This window comes from Nicotiana tabacum, chromosome 21 (genome assembly GCF_000715075.1).
Source record: "Nicotiana tabacum cultivar K326 chromosome 21, ASM71507v2, whole genome shotgun sequence".
In the NCBI taxonomy this organism is placed as follows: Eukaryota; Viridiplantae; Streptophyta; class Magnoliopsida; order Solanales; family Solanaceae; genus Nicotiana; species Nicotiana tabacum.
In genome coordinates this window covers 53,198,914-53,216,881 of record NC_134100.1, presented here as the reverse complement: position 1 = coordinate 53,216,881, position 17,968 = coordinate 53,198,914, and the positions used below count along the sequence as shown (strand labels likewise).

Sequence of the window (17,968 nt, the reverse complement as noted above, 5' to 3'; positions counted from 1 at the left end):
TAAAAACCCCAAAAATGAAGCTCCGGAACAAAGTCTGCGATCTCATATGCGATCGCATAATCGATATGGAGACCGCATATCGGTCGTATAATCGGTGACCAAAACAGCCAAAAACTTGTCCGTGTCTGCGGTCACTATGCGGCCCGCAGACCTGTTTTGTGATCGCATAATGAACCGCAGAGCAGTTATGCGGTCGCATAGTCAACCACAAAATTTCATCCAAACTGGCCCTCTTCTGCCTCACTTCTGCGGCCATTATGCGTCCTGCAGAGTGATTATGCGGTCACATAATGGACCGGAGAAACGTATAACACTGCCAAACATTTTTCCTCTACTTTCTGGTACATTGTTCAACCCAATGGAACCCGGGTCTTTAGGAAAACGTTTACGGGACCTTACATCCTCCCCCACGTAAGATCATTCTTCCTCGAATGAGGGTAAAAATCTGTTATTAGCATCTTATGCAACTCAGTTTTCATACCACACACCAGCAGCCCCAAATTTGACTAACTCCCTAAATTTCTAAAAAATTCGCCAGATTTTCCCCTGTAACTGCGCCTATCCACTTGTCAGAGAGCCCCAGAAACACATCCTACAAACATTTATAAAACCTAACGATGTAACATAAATCATAACAACGCCAACCGTGGCCTCATGTAAACAACATACAAACAAAAGGAACACCTTTACATTAACTGAACAATGGATACAAAATTCTTAGGCGACAGGTTCATAAAAGAAAAGATTACACAACTATTCAAACAAGTGAGGATACTTCTACTTCATCTCTTCCTCGGACTCCCACATGGCCTCTTCAACCTGCTGGTTTCTCCATAACACTTTCACGGAACCATCTAGATACTTGCATGAAAGATGTTGTTATAAGCAAACTCTATGAGTGGCAAATGATCATCCCAGCTACCCTTAAAATCAAGAACACAAGCACGCAACATGTCCTCAAGCATCTGAATAGTCCGTGTCACGCCCCGAACCTAGGAGCGAGACAAGCACCCCGTGCCTCACCTAACCTGGCGTACCAAATTGCGACTAAGGGACTCTGAACACATAATGTCATACTTTGGCCATGGGGCCACCTTGCAAGACAATTTGCGAAGCAAAATATAAAACTGAATGGAAACTAGCACTGACTAAATATCAATATAAAGCTAGGCCGACAAGGCCGTCATAGCTACTACAGCTGACAAACCACCAATTTATACAAACCCAACATACTGCACTAACCAACAGGATATGCCTACAAGCCTCTACTGATAGATGTACTGTGATCGGAACAGGGCCCCGACCTACCCATAACATATATACAGATATACATAAGATGTACACAAAACTCTAGTCCTGGCAACTCCGAAAGACGTGGAGCTTACCGATCAGGCGGAACTCGGAAAACACCTACTGAGGAGGTCTACCCGTCTGTCTGTCTGAACCTGCACGCATGAAATGCAGCGCCCCCAAAAAGGGACGTCAGTACGAAATAATGTACCGAGTATGTAAGGCAATAAAATAACTGAAATCTGAAACTGAACTGATAATATGATAACTGAAATTAACTGGGAGTCAAAGATGATCTGGAGATATACTTACCTGCTGATACTGACTCAACTCCTTCAATATAGTAAGTAAAATAATTGTACGGCCTTATAAGGCTCGGTATATATAACTGCTCTGCCATAGTAGGCTCGCTTATAGGTGCTCGGCCATACTAGGCTATGTATCTCGACCATGCTGGGCTCGCTCATAGGCGCTCGGCCACAGTAGGCTCGGTATATAACTTTCCATCTGATCAGAGGTTGCCCAATAGGGGCCTGCCCATCAATTATAGCTCGATGGTAATGAAAATACTGTAATACTGTATATATAGGCTTGCTGCTCTCTTGACTGGAAGAAGACAATACTAAAATTGAATATAGAGTCTCGATAAGGAATAATATTGTAACTTATGAGACTAGAATAGTGTGAATAAATTCATGAATATGAACTTCTCTTTTGTCTCATTACTAACACATGTAGCTACGAGATCATGCCAAAATGAAGGAAGGCTTAGCCTTAACATACCTTATCACAATCTTTTCAATCACCAAGTTGAACTCACCTCTTCGCACCTTAATCTACAAGAATGATAATAATACTATCGTTAAGTTACGAAAGGTACAACTATCGCACAACGAACGACAAACCTATTTTGTATTAAAACGGGCAGCATCTCCCTTATAATATGCCCTTCCTCCAACTTCAAGATAACACCAACAATACAAGGACAGAACAATAACAACATATATACATCATTTTCCAGCCCTATATACACCATCAAATACTACAAAACAGCCCAACACACCCCAATCTCTTCGTACACAAAACGACCACCGTAGTAGTGTCAAACGACCCGAAAATGTTATGACGAACGACCAGCCAACCACCCTACATTTATATGGTGTTTATAAACCCCCTTCCTCCTCCAAAACTCCACAAAATAGTAATAAAATACGCAGCCCAACAGCAACACAAAACAGTCCACAAAACAGTCCGCTACAAGTGAATAACTCGAACTCACGGCTTCCGATCACCATCCCGTGAGTTCTTACAAATATAGAACGACTTACCATGAATTTACAGAAGAAAAAATGGATGAAAGAGAGAAGTAAACTCACCTTATTTGTTGGATAACTCAGCTCCTATCTTGGTTCTTCAAACTCTAAGTTTTACCTCCAATTGGAACTTGAAAGGGAGAGAAAATCAAGTAGGGTTTGTGGGAAATTTTTGGGAGGATTCTTTGCAGAGCTTATGTCTGGTTATTATGCTCTATTTTAAGTCTAATATATGAAGAAAATAGGCCCTTAAAAGGCCTCTTTGGACGACCCGAAATGGCCCATTTTTGGGCTTTCATTTAAGCAAGTAGGTGACACACCTACTTGTCACCTAGCAGCTTGCGCAGTATCGCAAAAATGCACATATCTCTCTATTCCGATGTCGTATTGACAAATGGTTTAATGCGTTGGAAAATAGACTCATAGATCTTTAATTGGATGGGTGGAACACACCATAACTCTAAGTATATTGGGAGAAAATTGCAGTTACATTTGACCCAAAGTTTCAGTAAAACTTATGAATGTAACTTGTGATGACTTTCATCGACTTTTGTTCCACAACTCGCTTGACTTAAAAACATAACACACGGATGTAATATGACTAATATAAATCATAACATAATCTCTTTATCATGTTAATCACCCTAGTCTCACCCCAAAGGTACATGTTATAACATTCCCAACTTGTCGACTTTCGATGAAACATTGTTTTATTTAATTGCTTTAGCTTCTGAACTGTCCAACCCTCTTTGTACTTGTTGTTCATGATCTTCAATATTTGTAACCTCAGAGGTAACATGATTAACTTACTTTATATACTTTTAAATATTATCTCATTTTTTTGTCCTACATTAGTTTGCTTACGACGCATTTTTACATACGAAAATATAGGGTGTAACATCACTCCCCCCTTGGGAACATTCGTCCTCGAATGTTTACTCTTGGAGACTTTGGAAACTTTTTCCAGAGTATCCTTCGTACACTAGGTTAAAACCAACCTGCACGTAGCCAGAAACATACTATGCATGCCACACATGCCCAATCTTTATAAATAGCAGCAATTTGCCTCACCGACCGTAAATCATAAATATTGAAAGTGAAAAATAAAAGCTTACCTGATGACCTGCTAGCCTACATAGAGCTATGTTGTAGCGTCCCATCTCGAACCATATCTTCATTTTGAAATAGGTGGGGGTATTTAGACTTCATTTCTTCCTCCGATTCCCACGTCATCTCTTCTACATTCTTGCTCCTCCATAAAACCTTTACGGAAGCTACCTCCTTATTTCGTAGATTGCGGATTTGTCGGTCTAGGATGGCAACTGGAATTTCCTCGTATGACAAGTCCTCTGTAATCTGTACATCATCCGTGGGCACCACTCGGGTAGGATCGCCAATGCACTTCCGTAGCATAGATACGTGAAAAACCGGATGGACAGACTCCAATTCTGAGGGCAACTCTAACTCATAAGCTAGTTGGCCCACTCTCCGAATGATCCTATAAGGCCCAATATACCGTGGGCTAAGCTTTCCTTTCTTGCCAAACCTCATCACGCCCTTCATAGGTGATACCTTTAAGAATACCCAGTCATTAATCCTGAACTCTAAGTCTCGTCGCCGCACGTCAAAATATGACTTCTGACGACTCTGAGCTGTCAACAGTCGCTCCCGGATAACCTTTACTTTCTCTACGGCCTGCTGAACCAGGTCTGGCCCATGTAACCCAGATTCTCCAACATCAAACCACCCTATAGGAGATCTGCACTTACGCCCATACAAAGCCTCGTACGGAGCCATCTGGATACTGGAGTGGTAACTGTTATTATATGCAAACTCGATAAGAGGTAGATGTTCATCCCAACTTTTTTTAAAATCTAACACACATACTCGTAACATATCCTCGAGCGTCTGAATTGTGCGCTCGGCTTGTCCATCAGTCTGTGGATGAAAAGCTATGCTGAGATTCACCTGAGTCCCTAGACCTCTCTGAAATGACCTCCAAAAATGTGCTGTAAATTGAGCCCCACGGTCAGATATAATAGAAACTGGTACTCCGTGTAGCCGCACTATCTCCTTAATATATAACTTTGCATAATCTTCTGCTGTATATGTAGATCTGACCGGTAGGAAGTGAGCTGATTTCGTGAGCCTATCGACTATCACCCATATGGAATCGAACTTACGATTAGAACGAGGTAAACCCATGATAAAGTCCATGTTTATCGCCTCCCATTTCCATGTCGGGATCTCTATAGTCTGCATTAGCCCTCCGGGCTTCTGGTGTTCTACCTTCACTTGCTGGCAACTAGTACATTGGGCGACAAACTCAGCAATGTTCTTCTTCATATCATTCCACCAGTACATATCCTTAATGACATGATACATCTTCGTCGATCCAGGGTGGATGGAATACCATGAATAATGTGCCTCTGACATAATCCTGTCTCGTAGCCCTGCTACATCTGGAACACACAAACGACCCTTGTATCTGAGAACCCCATCTCCCTTAAGCTCTAACAATGGCTTCTTCTGCTGCGGAACTCGCTCTCTCAACTCGACCAACTCTGGGTCCTCGTACTGCCTTTCCTTGACTTCAGCTATGAGGGATGATTTTGCAGTGTTTTGGATTACAACTCCACCATCCTCAGAATCTACTAACCGAACCCCCAACGAAGCCAATTGATGAATATCTCTAGCTAATTGTCTTTTCTCGGGCTCTACATGTGCTAAGCTACCCATAGATCGGCGACTTAAGGCATCTGCTACAACATTAGCTTTCCCTGGATGGTAGAGAATGTTAACATCGTAATCTTTCAATAACTCAAGCCATCGCCTCTGTCGCAAATTCAACTCTTTCTGCTTGAAAATATATTGTAGGCTTTTATGATCAGTAAATATATCAACATGAACACCATATAAATAATGCCGCCATATCTTAAGTGCATGGACAACCGCAGCTAACTCGAGGTCGTGGGTCGGATAATTCCTCTCGTGCTTCCTCAACTGCCTTGAAGCATATGCAATTACCTTCCCATGTTGCATCAGGACACATCCTAACCCGACACCTGATGCATCACAATACACGGCATAACCCTCTAGACCCTCTGGAAGTGTTAGAACTGGAGCTGAGGTCAACTTGTTCTTAAGCTCTTGGAAACTCCGCTCACAAGCCTCTGTCCATTGAAACTTAGTTTCTTTCTGTGTCAACTTCGTCAATGGTGCCGAAAGGGAAGAAAAACCCTCTACGAACCTCCGATAGTATCCTGCTAAGCCTAGAAAGCTACGAACCTCTGTCGGAGTGGTAGGTCTAGGCCAAGATTTCACGGCCTCAATCTTCTGAGTGTCCACCTTTATCCCTTCATCTGATACAATATGCCCCAAGAATGCTACAGACTTCAACCAGAACTCACATTTAGAAAACTTAGCATACAACTTACGATCACGGAGGGTTTGGAGTACCGCTCGCAGGTGGTCCGCATGCTCATCCTCTGAACGGGAATAAACCAGAATATCATCAATAAATACTATCACGAACAGATCTAAAAATGGCCGGAATAGGCTATTCATCAAGTCCATAAATACAGCGGGTGCATTAGTCAACCCGAAGGACATGACAAGGAACTCGAAGTGGCCATATCGGGTCCTGAAGGCTGTCTTCGGAATATCTTTTTCCCGAACTCTGACCTGGTGGTACCCCGACCTCAAATCAATCTTGGAAAAGCATCTAGCTCCCTGCAACTGATCAAACAAGTCATCGATCCTTGGAAGTGGATACTTATTCTTAATAGTTACCTTGTTCAACTGCCTATAATCGATACACATCCTCAGCGAGCCGTCTTTCTTCCGCACAAATAGTACCGGTGCACCCCAAGGTGAGGTACTGGGCCTAATGTAACCTTTCTCCAGCAAATCTTTTAACTGCTCCTTCAACTCCTTCAATTCGGCAGGTGCCATTCTATACGGAGGGACGGATATTGGTTGAGTTCCTGGAAGCAAATCGATGCTAAAATCAATCTCTCGCTCTGGAGGAATACCTGGAAGCTCATCTGGAAACACATCTGCATACTCTTTGACTATGGGAATAGACTGAAGTGTAGGTATCTCAGCATCTGCATCTCTAACTCGCACAATATGATAAATGCACCCTTTTGCGATCATTTTCCTCGCCTTCAGATAGGAAATAAACCTACCTCTGGGTGTTGGTGTATTACCTACCCATTCAAGGACTGGCTCACCCGGAAAATGAAATTTGGCTACCTTTGCTCGGCAATCAACTGTGGCATAGCAAGCTGCCAACCAGTCCATGCCCATGATAGCATCAAAGTCCATCATCTCTAGCTCAACTAGGTCAGCTGAGGTCTGACGACTACAAATTGTCACCGTACAACCTCGGTAAACTCGTCTAGCAATAATCGATTCTCCGACCAGTGTAGATACCGCAAAAGGATCACTTAGTATTTCAGGCACTATACCAAACTTCCTCGCGACAAATGGGGTAATATACGATAAAGTAGATCCTGGGTCTATCAAAGCATAAGCATCGTGAGAGAAAATGGTTAATATACCTGTCACAACGTCTGGTGAAGACTCCTGGTCCTGTCGACCCGCTAAAGCATAGATACGGTTCTGATTACCACTTGAACTGGAACCTCTACCTCTGCCTCGACCTCTACCAGCCGAAGACAGAGACTCACGCCTTGAAGGATGCACGGACATAGACGATCCTGTTGCTGAACTCGCTGGTTGTGCCATTCCCCCAGAATCTCTATTTGGGCAATCTCGCATCATATGCCCCGGACGCCCACATGTATAACAAGCATCAGAACCTGCTCGGCATTGACCCAAGTGTCCTCTACCACAGATGTCACACCGCGGAGGAAATGACCATGTCTGCGCAGAACCTCGTTGTCGCTGCAAACCCGACGCCCGTGAGCTCTCACCTGGTCCTGACTGAGTATAGCGGTCATACCCGTAACCCTGTAACTGAGGTGGCGGAGGCCTAGGTGGCCGTCCGAAGTACTGGGTCCTATAACTACCCTGAGATTGCTCCTGAGACCTGGGAAATCTCATCCTCTTACGTTGCCCTTGCTCAGCCCTCTTTGTACCCTGCTGCCGACGCCTACCCCTTTCTATATTCTGGGCGAATGCCTGAATCCGGGAGATATCCATACTATCCTGCAATGCAGCGGTGGCACATGCCTCGGTTAACTCTGGGGCTAACCCTGCTATAAACCTGTGAATCCTGTCCCGCATAGTAGAAACTATGGATGGTGCATATCTGGCCAATGAGTCAAAATGGAGACTATACTCTCGAACACTCATATTACCCTGCTTGAGGGCTAGAAACTGATCGACTCGAGCCTGTCGGATCTCCCGCGGTAAGTACTGGTCAAGGAAAGCATCTGAAAAATTCTCCCAAATAGCTGGAGGTGTATCACGTCCCCTGGACCTCTCCCATCCCTCATACCAAAGGATGGCTATATCTCGGAGTCGAAAAGCTGCTAGCTCAACTGCCTCTTTCTCCGTGGCATGCATAACACGAAAGATCCTGTGAAGCTGATCTATGAAATCCTGCGGGTCCTCCCTCTGATCTGTCCCCGTGAACTCTGGGGGACTCAAAGCAATAAACTCTCGGACCCTTGAACTCCCAGACCCCTCAGAAGTTCCTGCACTAGCTGATGCCCTAGCATGTTGCTGGGTAGCTACCAACTGTGTCAACAAATGCACCACACTCCTTAAGTCCTGATCTGATGGAAGTGGAGGGGGAACTGGATGTGCGGTTTCCCTAGGAATCTCCGTAGTTGGTGGAGGAGCCGGTAATGGCTGAGTAGGGGTCTCCCCTTGAGCCTCAGACTGGGCCCCATCTACTGGGGGTACCCTGTTGGTCCCCTCACCTACTACTGTATCTCTCCTCTGGCTAGCCGTAGTCTTCCTAGTCACCGTCATCTGTGCATGCAAACACCAACACATAAGTTTAATTCAAATTTCCTATAACTCAGTTCTATAGCACGATTTAGATTTCAAAGAAGTGTAACCAACTCCTAAATGCCCTGTAGTTCCTTGCTTATATAATGTGGTGCACAACACATCTATAAACAAGACCCTACTAGACACGGCTTGTAGACTCCCTAGGACAGAACTACTCTGATGCCAAGTTTGTCACGCCCCGAACCTAGGAGCGAGACAAGCACCCCGTGCCTCACCTAACCTGGCGTACCAAATTGCGACTAAGGGACTCTGAACACATAATGTCATACTTTGGCCATGGGGCCACCTTGCAAGACAATTTGCGAAGCAAAATATAAAACTGAATGGAAACTAGCACTAACTAAATATCAATATAAAGCTAGGCCGACAAGGCCGTCATAGCTACTACAGCTGACAAACCACCAATTTATACAAACCCAACATACTGCACTAACCAACAGGATATGCCTACAAGCCTCTACTGATAGATGTACTGTGATCGGAACAGGGCCCCGACCTACCCATAACATATATACAGATATACATAAGATGTACACAAAACTCTAGTCCTGGCAACTCCGAAAGACGTGGAGCTTACCGATCAGGCGGAACTCGGAAAACACCTACTGAGGAGGTCTACCCGTTTGTCTGTCTGAACCTGCACGCATGAAATGCAGCGCCCCCAAAAAAGGGACGTCAGTACGAAATAATGTACCGAGTATGTAAGGCAATAAAATAACTGAAATCTGAAACTGAACTGATAATATGATAACTGAAATTAACTGGGAGTCAAAGATGATCTGGAGATATACTTACCTGCTGATACTGACTCAACTCCTTCAATATAGTAAGTAAAATAATTGTACGGCCTTATAAGGCTCGGTATATATAACTGCTCTGCCATAGTAGGCTCGCTTATAGGCGCTCGGCCATACTAGGCTATGTATCTCGACCATGCTGGGCTCGCTCATAGGCGCTCGGCCACAGTAGGCTCGGTATATAACTTTCTATCTGATCAGAGGTTGCCCAATAGGGGCCTGCCCATCGATTATAGCTCGATGGTAATGAAAATACTGTAATACTGTATATATAGGCTTGCTGCTCTCTTGACTGGAAGAAGACAATACTAAAATTGAATATAGAGTCTCGATAAGGAATAATATTGTAACTTATGAGACTAGAATAGTGTGAATAAATTCATGAATATGAACTTCTCTTTTGTCTCATTACTAACACATGTAGCTACGAGATCATGCCAAAATGAAGGAAGGCTTAGCCTTAACATACCTTATCACAATCTTTTCAATCACCAAGTTGAACTCACCTCTTCGCACCTTAATCTACAAGAATGATAATAATACTATCGTTAAGTTACGAAAGGTACAACTATCGCACAACGAACGACAAACCTATTTTGTATTAAAACGGGCAGCATCTCCCTTATAATATGCCCTTCCTCCAACTTCAAGATAACACCAACAATACAAGGACAGAACAATAACAACATATATACATCATTTTCCAGCCCTATATACACCATCAAATACTACAAAACAGCCCAACACACCCCAATCTCTTCGTACACAAAACGACCACCGTAGTAGTGTCAAACGACCCGAAAATATTATGACGAACGACCAGCCAACCACCCTACATTTATATGGTGTTTATAAACCCCCTTCCTCCTCCAAAACTCCACAAAATAGTAATAAAACACGCAGCCCAACAGCAACACAAAACAGTCCACAAAACAGTCCGCTACAAGTGAATAACTCGAACTCACGGCTTCCGATCACCATCCCGTGAGTTCTTACAAGTATAGAACGACTTACCATGAATTTACAGAAGAAAAAATGGATGAAAGAGAGAAGTAAACTCACCTTATTTGTTGGATAACTCAGCTCCTATCTTGGTTCTTCAAACTCTAAGTTTTACCTCCAATTGGAACTTGAAAGGGAGAGAAAATCAATTAGGGTTTGTGGGAAATTTTGGGAGGATTCTTTGCAGAGCTTATGTCTGGTTATTATGCTCTATTTTAAGTCTAATATATGAAGAAAATAGGCCCTTAAAAGGCCTCATTGGACGACCCGAAATGGCCCATTTTTGGGCTTTCATTTAAGCAAGTAGGTGACACACCTACTTGTCACCTAGCAGCTTGCGCAGTATCGCCAAAATGCACATATCTCTCTACTCCGATGTCGTATTGACAAATGGTTTAATGAGTTGGAAAATAGACTCATAGATCTTTAATTGGATGGGTGGAACACACCATAACTCTAAGTATATTGGGAGAAAATTGCAGTTACATTTGACCCAAAGTTTCAGTAAAACTTATGAATGTAACTTGTGATGACTTTCATCGACTTTTGTTCCACAACTCGCTTGACTTAAAAACATAACACACGGATGTAATATGACTAATATAAATCATAACATAATCTCTTTATCATGTTAATCACCCTAGTCTCACCCCAAAGGTACATGTTATAACATTCCCAACTTGTCGACTTTCGATGAAACATTGTTTTATTTAATTGCTTTAGCTTCTGAACTGTCCAACCCTCTTTGTACTTGTTGTTCATGATCTTCAATATTTGTAACCTCAGAGGTAACATGATTAACTTACTTTATATACTTTTAAATATTATCTCATTTTTTTGTCCTACATTAGTTTGCTTACGACGCATTTTTACATACGAAAATATAGGGTGTAACAGTCCGCTCTGCTTGCCCGTCGGTCTGTGGATGGAAAGTTGTACTAAGATTCACCTGAGTACCCAAACCTTGCTGAAATGTCTTCCAAAAATTGGCCCTCTCCTGCCTCACTTCTGCGTCCATTATGTGGCCCGCAGAGTGATTCTGTGGTCGCATAATGGACCGCAGAAACGCATAACATTGCCAAATTATTTCCTCTACTTTCCGATGCATTGTTCGACTACGCCTACTTTGGCCTACTTTCCGGTGCATTATTAACCTATACACCTACTTTGGCATCACAGAACCCGGGTTTTTAGGAAAAATTTTATGGGGCCTTACATGGTAGTATGGAACTGTAAAAGTTTTCTTTTGAAAAGCGCACGGTCAATTGAGGCATGCACCGTGTCTGTACCTTTTTTGTCATTTGCCTCTTTTGAACGCTTAAGGCGTTCCTATTTTGATGAAATAAAAAGAATTATTTTCTCGAATATTGAAACTTTATTTAGCGCTTTATTTATACTTATCATTTCTTTATAGTAATCAAACTGCTAAAAAACCTGCGTTCCACGATTATGACATGTAACGAAACCGTTGAGCGCAACAATCCAGATTATGAAGAGTATGAGGAGAGAATGATGCCCGACACTCTCCTACAAAAGATCGAGCAGTTGGAAAGTTAGAACAAGCCCAATCTCGAAGAAACAAAAGTGGTCAATCTTGGAAGTAAAGAAGACGTAAAAGAAACTAGAATCAGCATTCATCTAGAAGCCGAGCAAAAGGAAAAACTGATTGAGCTCCTCCGATAGTACATCGATGTGTTCGCGTGGACATATGATGACATGTCGAGATTAAGTACTGACATTGTCTCACATTGACCGCACACCAATCCTACCAGACTGCCGGTCTAGTAGAAACTAGAAAATTCAAACCTGATTTAAATCTAAGGATAAAGGAAGGAGTGACCAAGACGATCGAAGTGAATGTAGTAAATGTCACTAACTATCCTAGCTGGTTGGCAAACATCGAACTAGGACCCAAGAAATACGGAAAATCAGAATATGTGTGGACTACCAAGATCTCAACAAAGCCAGCCCAAAGGTTGATTTCCCTCTGCCAAATATCCATATCCTCATCGACAACTGCGCGAAGCATGAATTGCAGTCGTTCATGGATTGTTTTGCTAGGTATCACCAAATCTTGATGCATGAGGAAGATGCAGAGAAGACAACCTTCACCATACCTTGGGGAGTCTACTGTTATAGAGCTATGTTGTTCGGTCTCAAGAACATCGGCGCCACCTACATGAGGGCCATGATGACCCCTCTTTCACGGCATTATTCATAAGGAGATTGAAGTGTAGGTGGATGACATCATCATATAGTCTCATAACAATTAAGAGCACTTGGACGATTTGAGGAAATATTTTGAATGCCTGTGAAGGTACAGTTTGAAGTTGAACCCAGCAAAGTGCGCGTTCAGAGTCTCCACTAAAAAGTTGTTAGGCTTCATTGTAAGAAGGATGGGGATAGAGCTGAACCCATCAAAAATCAAGGCTATTCAGGAATTATCACCACCGAAGAGCAAGAAAGATGTCATGAGTTTCCTGGGTAGATTGAATTACATCAGTTTGCTTCATAGCCCAGTCCACGGTAATCTGTGTACCCATTTTCAAGTTGCTGAACAAGGATGCGTCCATAAAATGGACAGAAGAGTGCCAGAAAGCCTTCGATTGAATCAAGGAATATCTCTCAAATCCACTAGTATTGGTTCCCCCCAAACCAGGGAAGCCATTATTACTATTTGTCACTCTTGGATAACGCCTTCGGCTGTGTGTTGGGATAGTATGATGAAACTGGGAGAAAGGAGTAGGCCATCTACTACTTAAGTAAGAAGTTCACACCATGCGAGGCCAAGTATATTGTAATAGAACGCACTTGTTGTGCTCTGACTTGGATTGCCCAGAAACTAAGGCATTACATTTCAGCATACACTACACATCTGGTATCTCGTCTCGACCCGCTCAAGTAAATCTTCCAGAAGCCGATGCTTGCCAGAAAGTTAGCTAAATGGCAAATTCTCCTCAGCGAATTTGACATTGTGTACTTAACTCAAAAAGCTATCAAAGGACAAGCTTTAGCCAACCACCTCACAGAGAATCCGGTGGATGGGGATTACGAGCCACTTACTACGTATTTTCCCGATGAAAAAGTGCTATTTGCTAGAGAAGATATTACATAATCATACCCTGGATGGAGAATGTTTTTTGATGGAGCAGAAAACTTCAAAGGAGTCAGAATTTGTGCAGTCCTAATTTTGGAATCTGGACAACATTATCCAGCATCTGCAAAGATAAGCTTCCCTTGTACAAATAATATGGCTGAATACGAAGCATGCATCCTTGGAATAAGAATGGAAGTCGACATGAACGTCAAAGAACTTTTGGTCATAGAGGACTCTGATCTGTTGATACACCAAGTCCAATGGGAATGGTCCACCAAGAATGTCAAGACACTTCCATATCTGTGTTGCACAAAGGATCTATGCAAGAAGTTCACAAAGATTGAGTTCAAGCATGTCCCCAGGATTCAGAACAAGTTCGCCGACGCCCTTGCAACCTTATCATCTATGATTCTCCATCCAGATAAGAACTACATCGACCCTAACTAGGTAGAGATTAGGGATCAACATGGTATCATGGTATCACGACATCAACAAATTCCTTGCAGCCAGAGAATACCCGGAGAATCCTACTAATGGTCAAAAGCGATCCCTCAAGAGTCTAGTGAACCACATTTTCCTCAACGAGGAAGTCTTGTACAGGAGGACCCCAGACTTAGGTTTGTTGAGATGTGTAGATGCTGCCGAGGCGACCAGACCATTCGAAGAAATACATGCAGCAACTTGCGGACCCCACATGAACGGGTTCACATTAGCCAAGAAGATCTTGAGAGCTAGATACCTTTGGATGACTATGGAAAGTGACAGTATCCGCTACATGCAATAGTGTTGCCAGTGCCAGATTCACGGGTTTCGCCGAATAAGTTAAATATAATGGGTTCACCCTGGTCTTTTTCCACTTGTGGCATGGACGTGATTGGACCTATAGAGCCTGTTGCATTAAATGGACACCGTTTCATCTTGGTAGCTATCGACTATTTCACCAAATGGGTCGAAGCATCTACTTACAAGGTCGTCACAAAAAAGGTAGTGGCAGATTTCGTCCAAAGCAACATCGTCTGCAGATTTGGGATATCGGAGTCTATCATCACTGACATGCTGCTAACCTCAACAGCAACCTCATGAGAGAAATCTTTGAGAAGTTCAGAATCGTCCACCGCAATTCCACAGCTTACAGACCACAAATGAATGGGGCAGTCGAGGCAGCCAACAAGAATATCAAGAGAATTCTACAAAATATAGTGGACAATAACAGACAATGGCACGACAAATACCTTACGATTTACTAGGTTATCAGACAACCATGAGAACATCCACTAGGGCAACGCCGTATATGTTAGTATACGGCACTAAAGTTTTGATACCTATAGAGGTCGAATACCGTCCTTAAGGGTCATTCAAGAGGCAAAATTGGACGATGTTGAATGGATACGGGCCAGACAGGAGAATCTCATGCTCATTCACGAGAAAAGAATGGATGCAATATGTGATGGTCAGCTATATCAGAACAGGATGTCCGGTGCATTTAACAAGAGAGTTAAACCTCGCCAGTTCGCATCGGGACAGTTGGTCTTGAAGAAACTCTTTCCTAACCAAGAAGAAGCCAAAGGAAACTTTGCACCAAACTAGCAAGGGCCTTGCGTGATTCACCGAGCACGGTCGGGTGGAGCTCTAATCTTGGAAGAAATGGATGGAAGAGTCAACAAAAAACCTATCAACTCAGACGTAATTAAGAGATACTATGTTTGAAGATAAATAGAATTAGGTTTTTGCTGTAACAGAACTACGTTCGACCTAACATCCCATAGAGGGACATGTAGGAGACCCACGTAGGGTTCAGTTTCTCTCCCCCCCCCCCCTTCCTCTTGTAATAGAAAAACCAAATATCACTTTTGTATGTTGCTCAAGAACTACACCGACTTGATTTCCTCATAAAGGAATACGTAGGCAATCCTCATCGGATTCAGTCGTCTTTTGTATTTGAACTACATTGTAGTCTGATTCCAATTGGATACTTAGGTTGTCTGAGTCAGACTCGGCCATTTTCATTCTTAATCTCATCATTTTGCATCTGTTGTAATCGAACTACGCTTTGGCCAGATTCCATTTGGATACGTAGGCAACCTGAAAGGATTCGGTCATAACCTTAGGAAAAGCCTTGTAAACTATTAGTTAGAATTAGGACGTACTCGCGACAGCAAGTAGCCGCATTGTCAGATGCATCACGGAAGATCGACATCAACAGGATAAAGTTCTCAAGAGGATAAGCTCGCATGTGGAGAATCTTTCGTAACATGTCATAATCCGGAACGACGGCATTTGCCTTAAAAACAAAGTATTTCAAAAAAAATTCTAAACAAAATATATATATATATATATATATATATATATATATATATAGTAATTTCGGAAATGATTTTACGTGGCGTAACCATATCAACGGCTGGGGAAAAACCAACACTGTGGTCGACACAAACCAACTTCCCACCCACTAAGAATTTTTCTTTGAGTGCAGGGTCAACAGGGAGTAAAGAGACATTAGGACCACACTGGGGCAAATGACAGACCCGCCACTTGCCTAAGATTATCTCTCTTCCTTCTTTACTTAGATTTTTCTGGTACAACTAAAGCTATCCTTTGAATCCTTTTCAGGTACCTCGGAATCAGACACCTGATACAGAAAAACATGTATATAGCAAATCGCCTGCTCAAACAATTGGAGCACCATGTACAAATAAGTCATGGCTTCACTAATTGAAGTCATGTACATAGCAACCCGTCTGCTCAACTAATCAGAGCATCTTGTACACCGGACCACTTCACCAATTGAAGTCTTGTTTATAGCAAACCGTCAGCTCAATCAATCGAAGCACCATGTACAAATCGAACGTCGGCTTCACCAATCGGAGCCTTGTATATAGCAAACTGCAAACTTCGCCGACAAAGCAACTCGCATCGCCGCTCCATCGCAACGGATGCCAGAATAGACAGTCGTAAACCTCGTCACCGATATTCTGCCAATCGATGGCCGCAACTTAGCTTCGCAGTCAAGAGTATCTCTTAGGTATGCTTTTATTTCATTTGCTATTACTTTGAATGTTTTAACGTTTTGCTCATGTAGCTTCAGGCATAATTATGATTTTAGTCAATCACTCCCAAGCGGAGATTACTTTACATTTCAGTGCAAAGCACTCCTAACAAGCGGAGACGCAATCTACAAGTCAAGCTCTCCCAACAAGAGGAGACATTTCTCAGTGCAAAGCTCTCCCAACAAGCAGAGACGCACTCCACCAATCAAGCTCTCCCAACAAGCGGAGAAAATTTTCAAATGCTCTGACATCTTCAGAACGGTACTCATATCGGCTAACAAATCGAGTCAAAAATTAAGTATCCCATCATCCCGATCCCAAATAATGGCTCACCGGAAACTAGGCATCATCATTCCTGCATCATTGACGAGCGCAAAACACACACTTAAATTTTGCTCGCTAATCTAATATAGTATAGTATAATATCATATCCACAGGGAGTGGATTTAAATAGTATTCTCATAGTTTCTAGCTCGATTGCTATCCAGGAGAATCAACAGTTGAGATTTACAAGATGTCTGCCTAAAATTAACTAAGAATCTAAAGCTATTGACTAATGACAATCGAAACAAGGAATAAGCAAAGAAGGTTATCAATGGGAGAAGGTAGGGTGTTGATAGGATAGGTGCAAGAAAATTGTTCGGGATCTAACTCTCGATAATTCACTTCTAATGTTCAAGTGAGTCTCTTGAATTCACTCGATTATTAGTTCAAACATTCGGCAAAAACTCCTCTCGATTAAGTCTTAACCTCACAAGATGAACCAATTTAAGCACGTGAAGATATGCAAGGATACGTAGTGGATTGGTCCTTAAGAAAACCTCTTTCGATTATTCTCCTAACTAGGTTTAATCAATGATTCAACTAGCCTCTTTCGATTACTTAGAAGAATATATGAACTCAACCAACAATATAATGCAAAGATATCATAAGTTATCCCTCTCTCGATTACATGAACAAGTGAATATAGATGCAATAATTAATTCATCCAAAAATGATTCAATACATAAAACTACAGTTATTATCCACAAACAATCATCAATACACCAAATCCATCAAACCCTAAAGGGAAATACTCCATAGATATGGAGAAATTCATCACAAATAAAATTAAAGTATAGGAAGACATAAATTCAATCCAAACTTAGGTCTTTAGTGAGGAAGGAATGATGAAATCCTTATGATTGTGTTCTTCCAACTCATACTTAGCCTCCTTAGGTCGAAAGTATAGCACAAATACAGAAAATAACATTTTTCCATGGATTTATACCAAGTAGGGTCGGGACTAGATGAAATCACCCTTTCCTGGCCGAAATAGGATTTTTACTCTATAACAATTGCACAGGCGCGCCACATGGGGCAATGCGGCATGTGGGTCATTAGTGGGGAAATCCAGAGAGCTCAAATTCTGTCAGGCAGCCAAAAATACACTAT

General features: G+C 42.4%; 1 protein-coding gene across 1 annotated transcript; it reads left to right on the top strand.

Annotated features, from left to right (window-relative positions):
• Positions 1–13,523: 13,523 nt before the first annotated feature.
• LOC142175237 (uncharacterized) lies at positions 13,524–13,934 on the top strand. The gene has a single exon (XM_075241815.1). It carries the CDS (start codon positions 13,524–13,526, stop codon positions 13,932–13,934), a length of 411 nt encoding a protein of 136 aa, XP_075097916.1.
• The last annotated feature ends 4,034 nt before the right edge of the window (positions 13,935–17,968 follow it).

Bases quoted from the DNA above. Each gene is read 5' to 3' on its own strand.
- LOC142175237 (XM_075241815.1), top strand. From the start codon at position 13,524: ATGTTTTTTGATGGAGCAGAAAACTTCAAAGGAGTCAGAATTTGTGCA.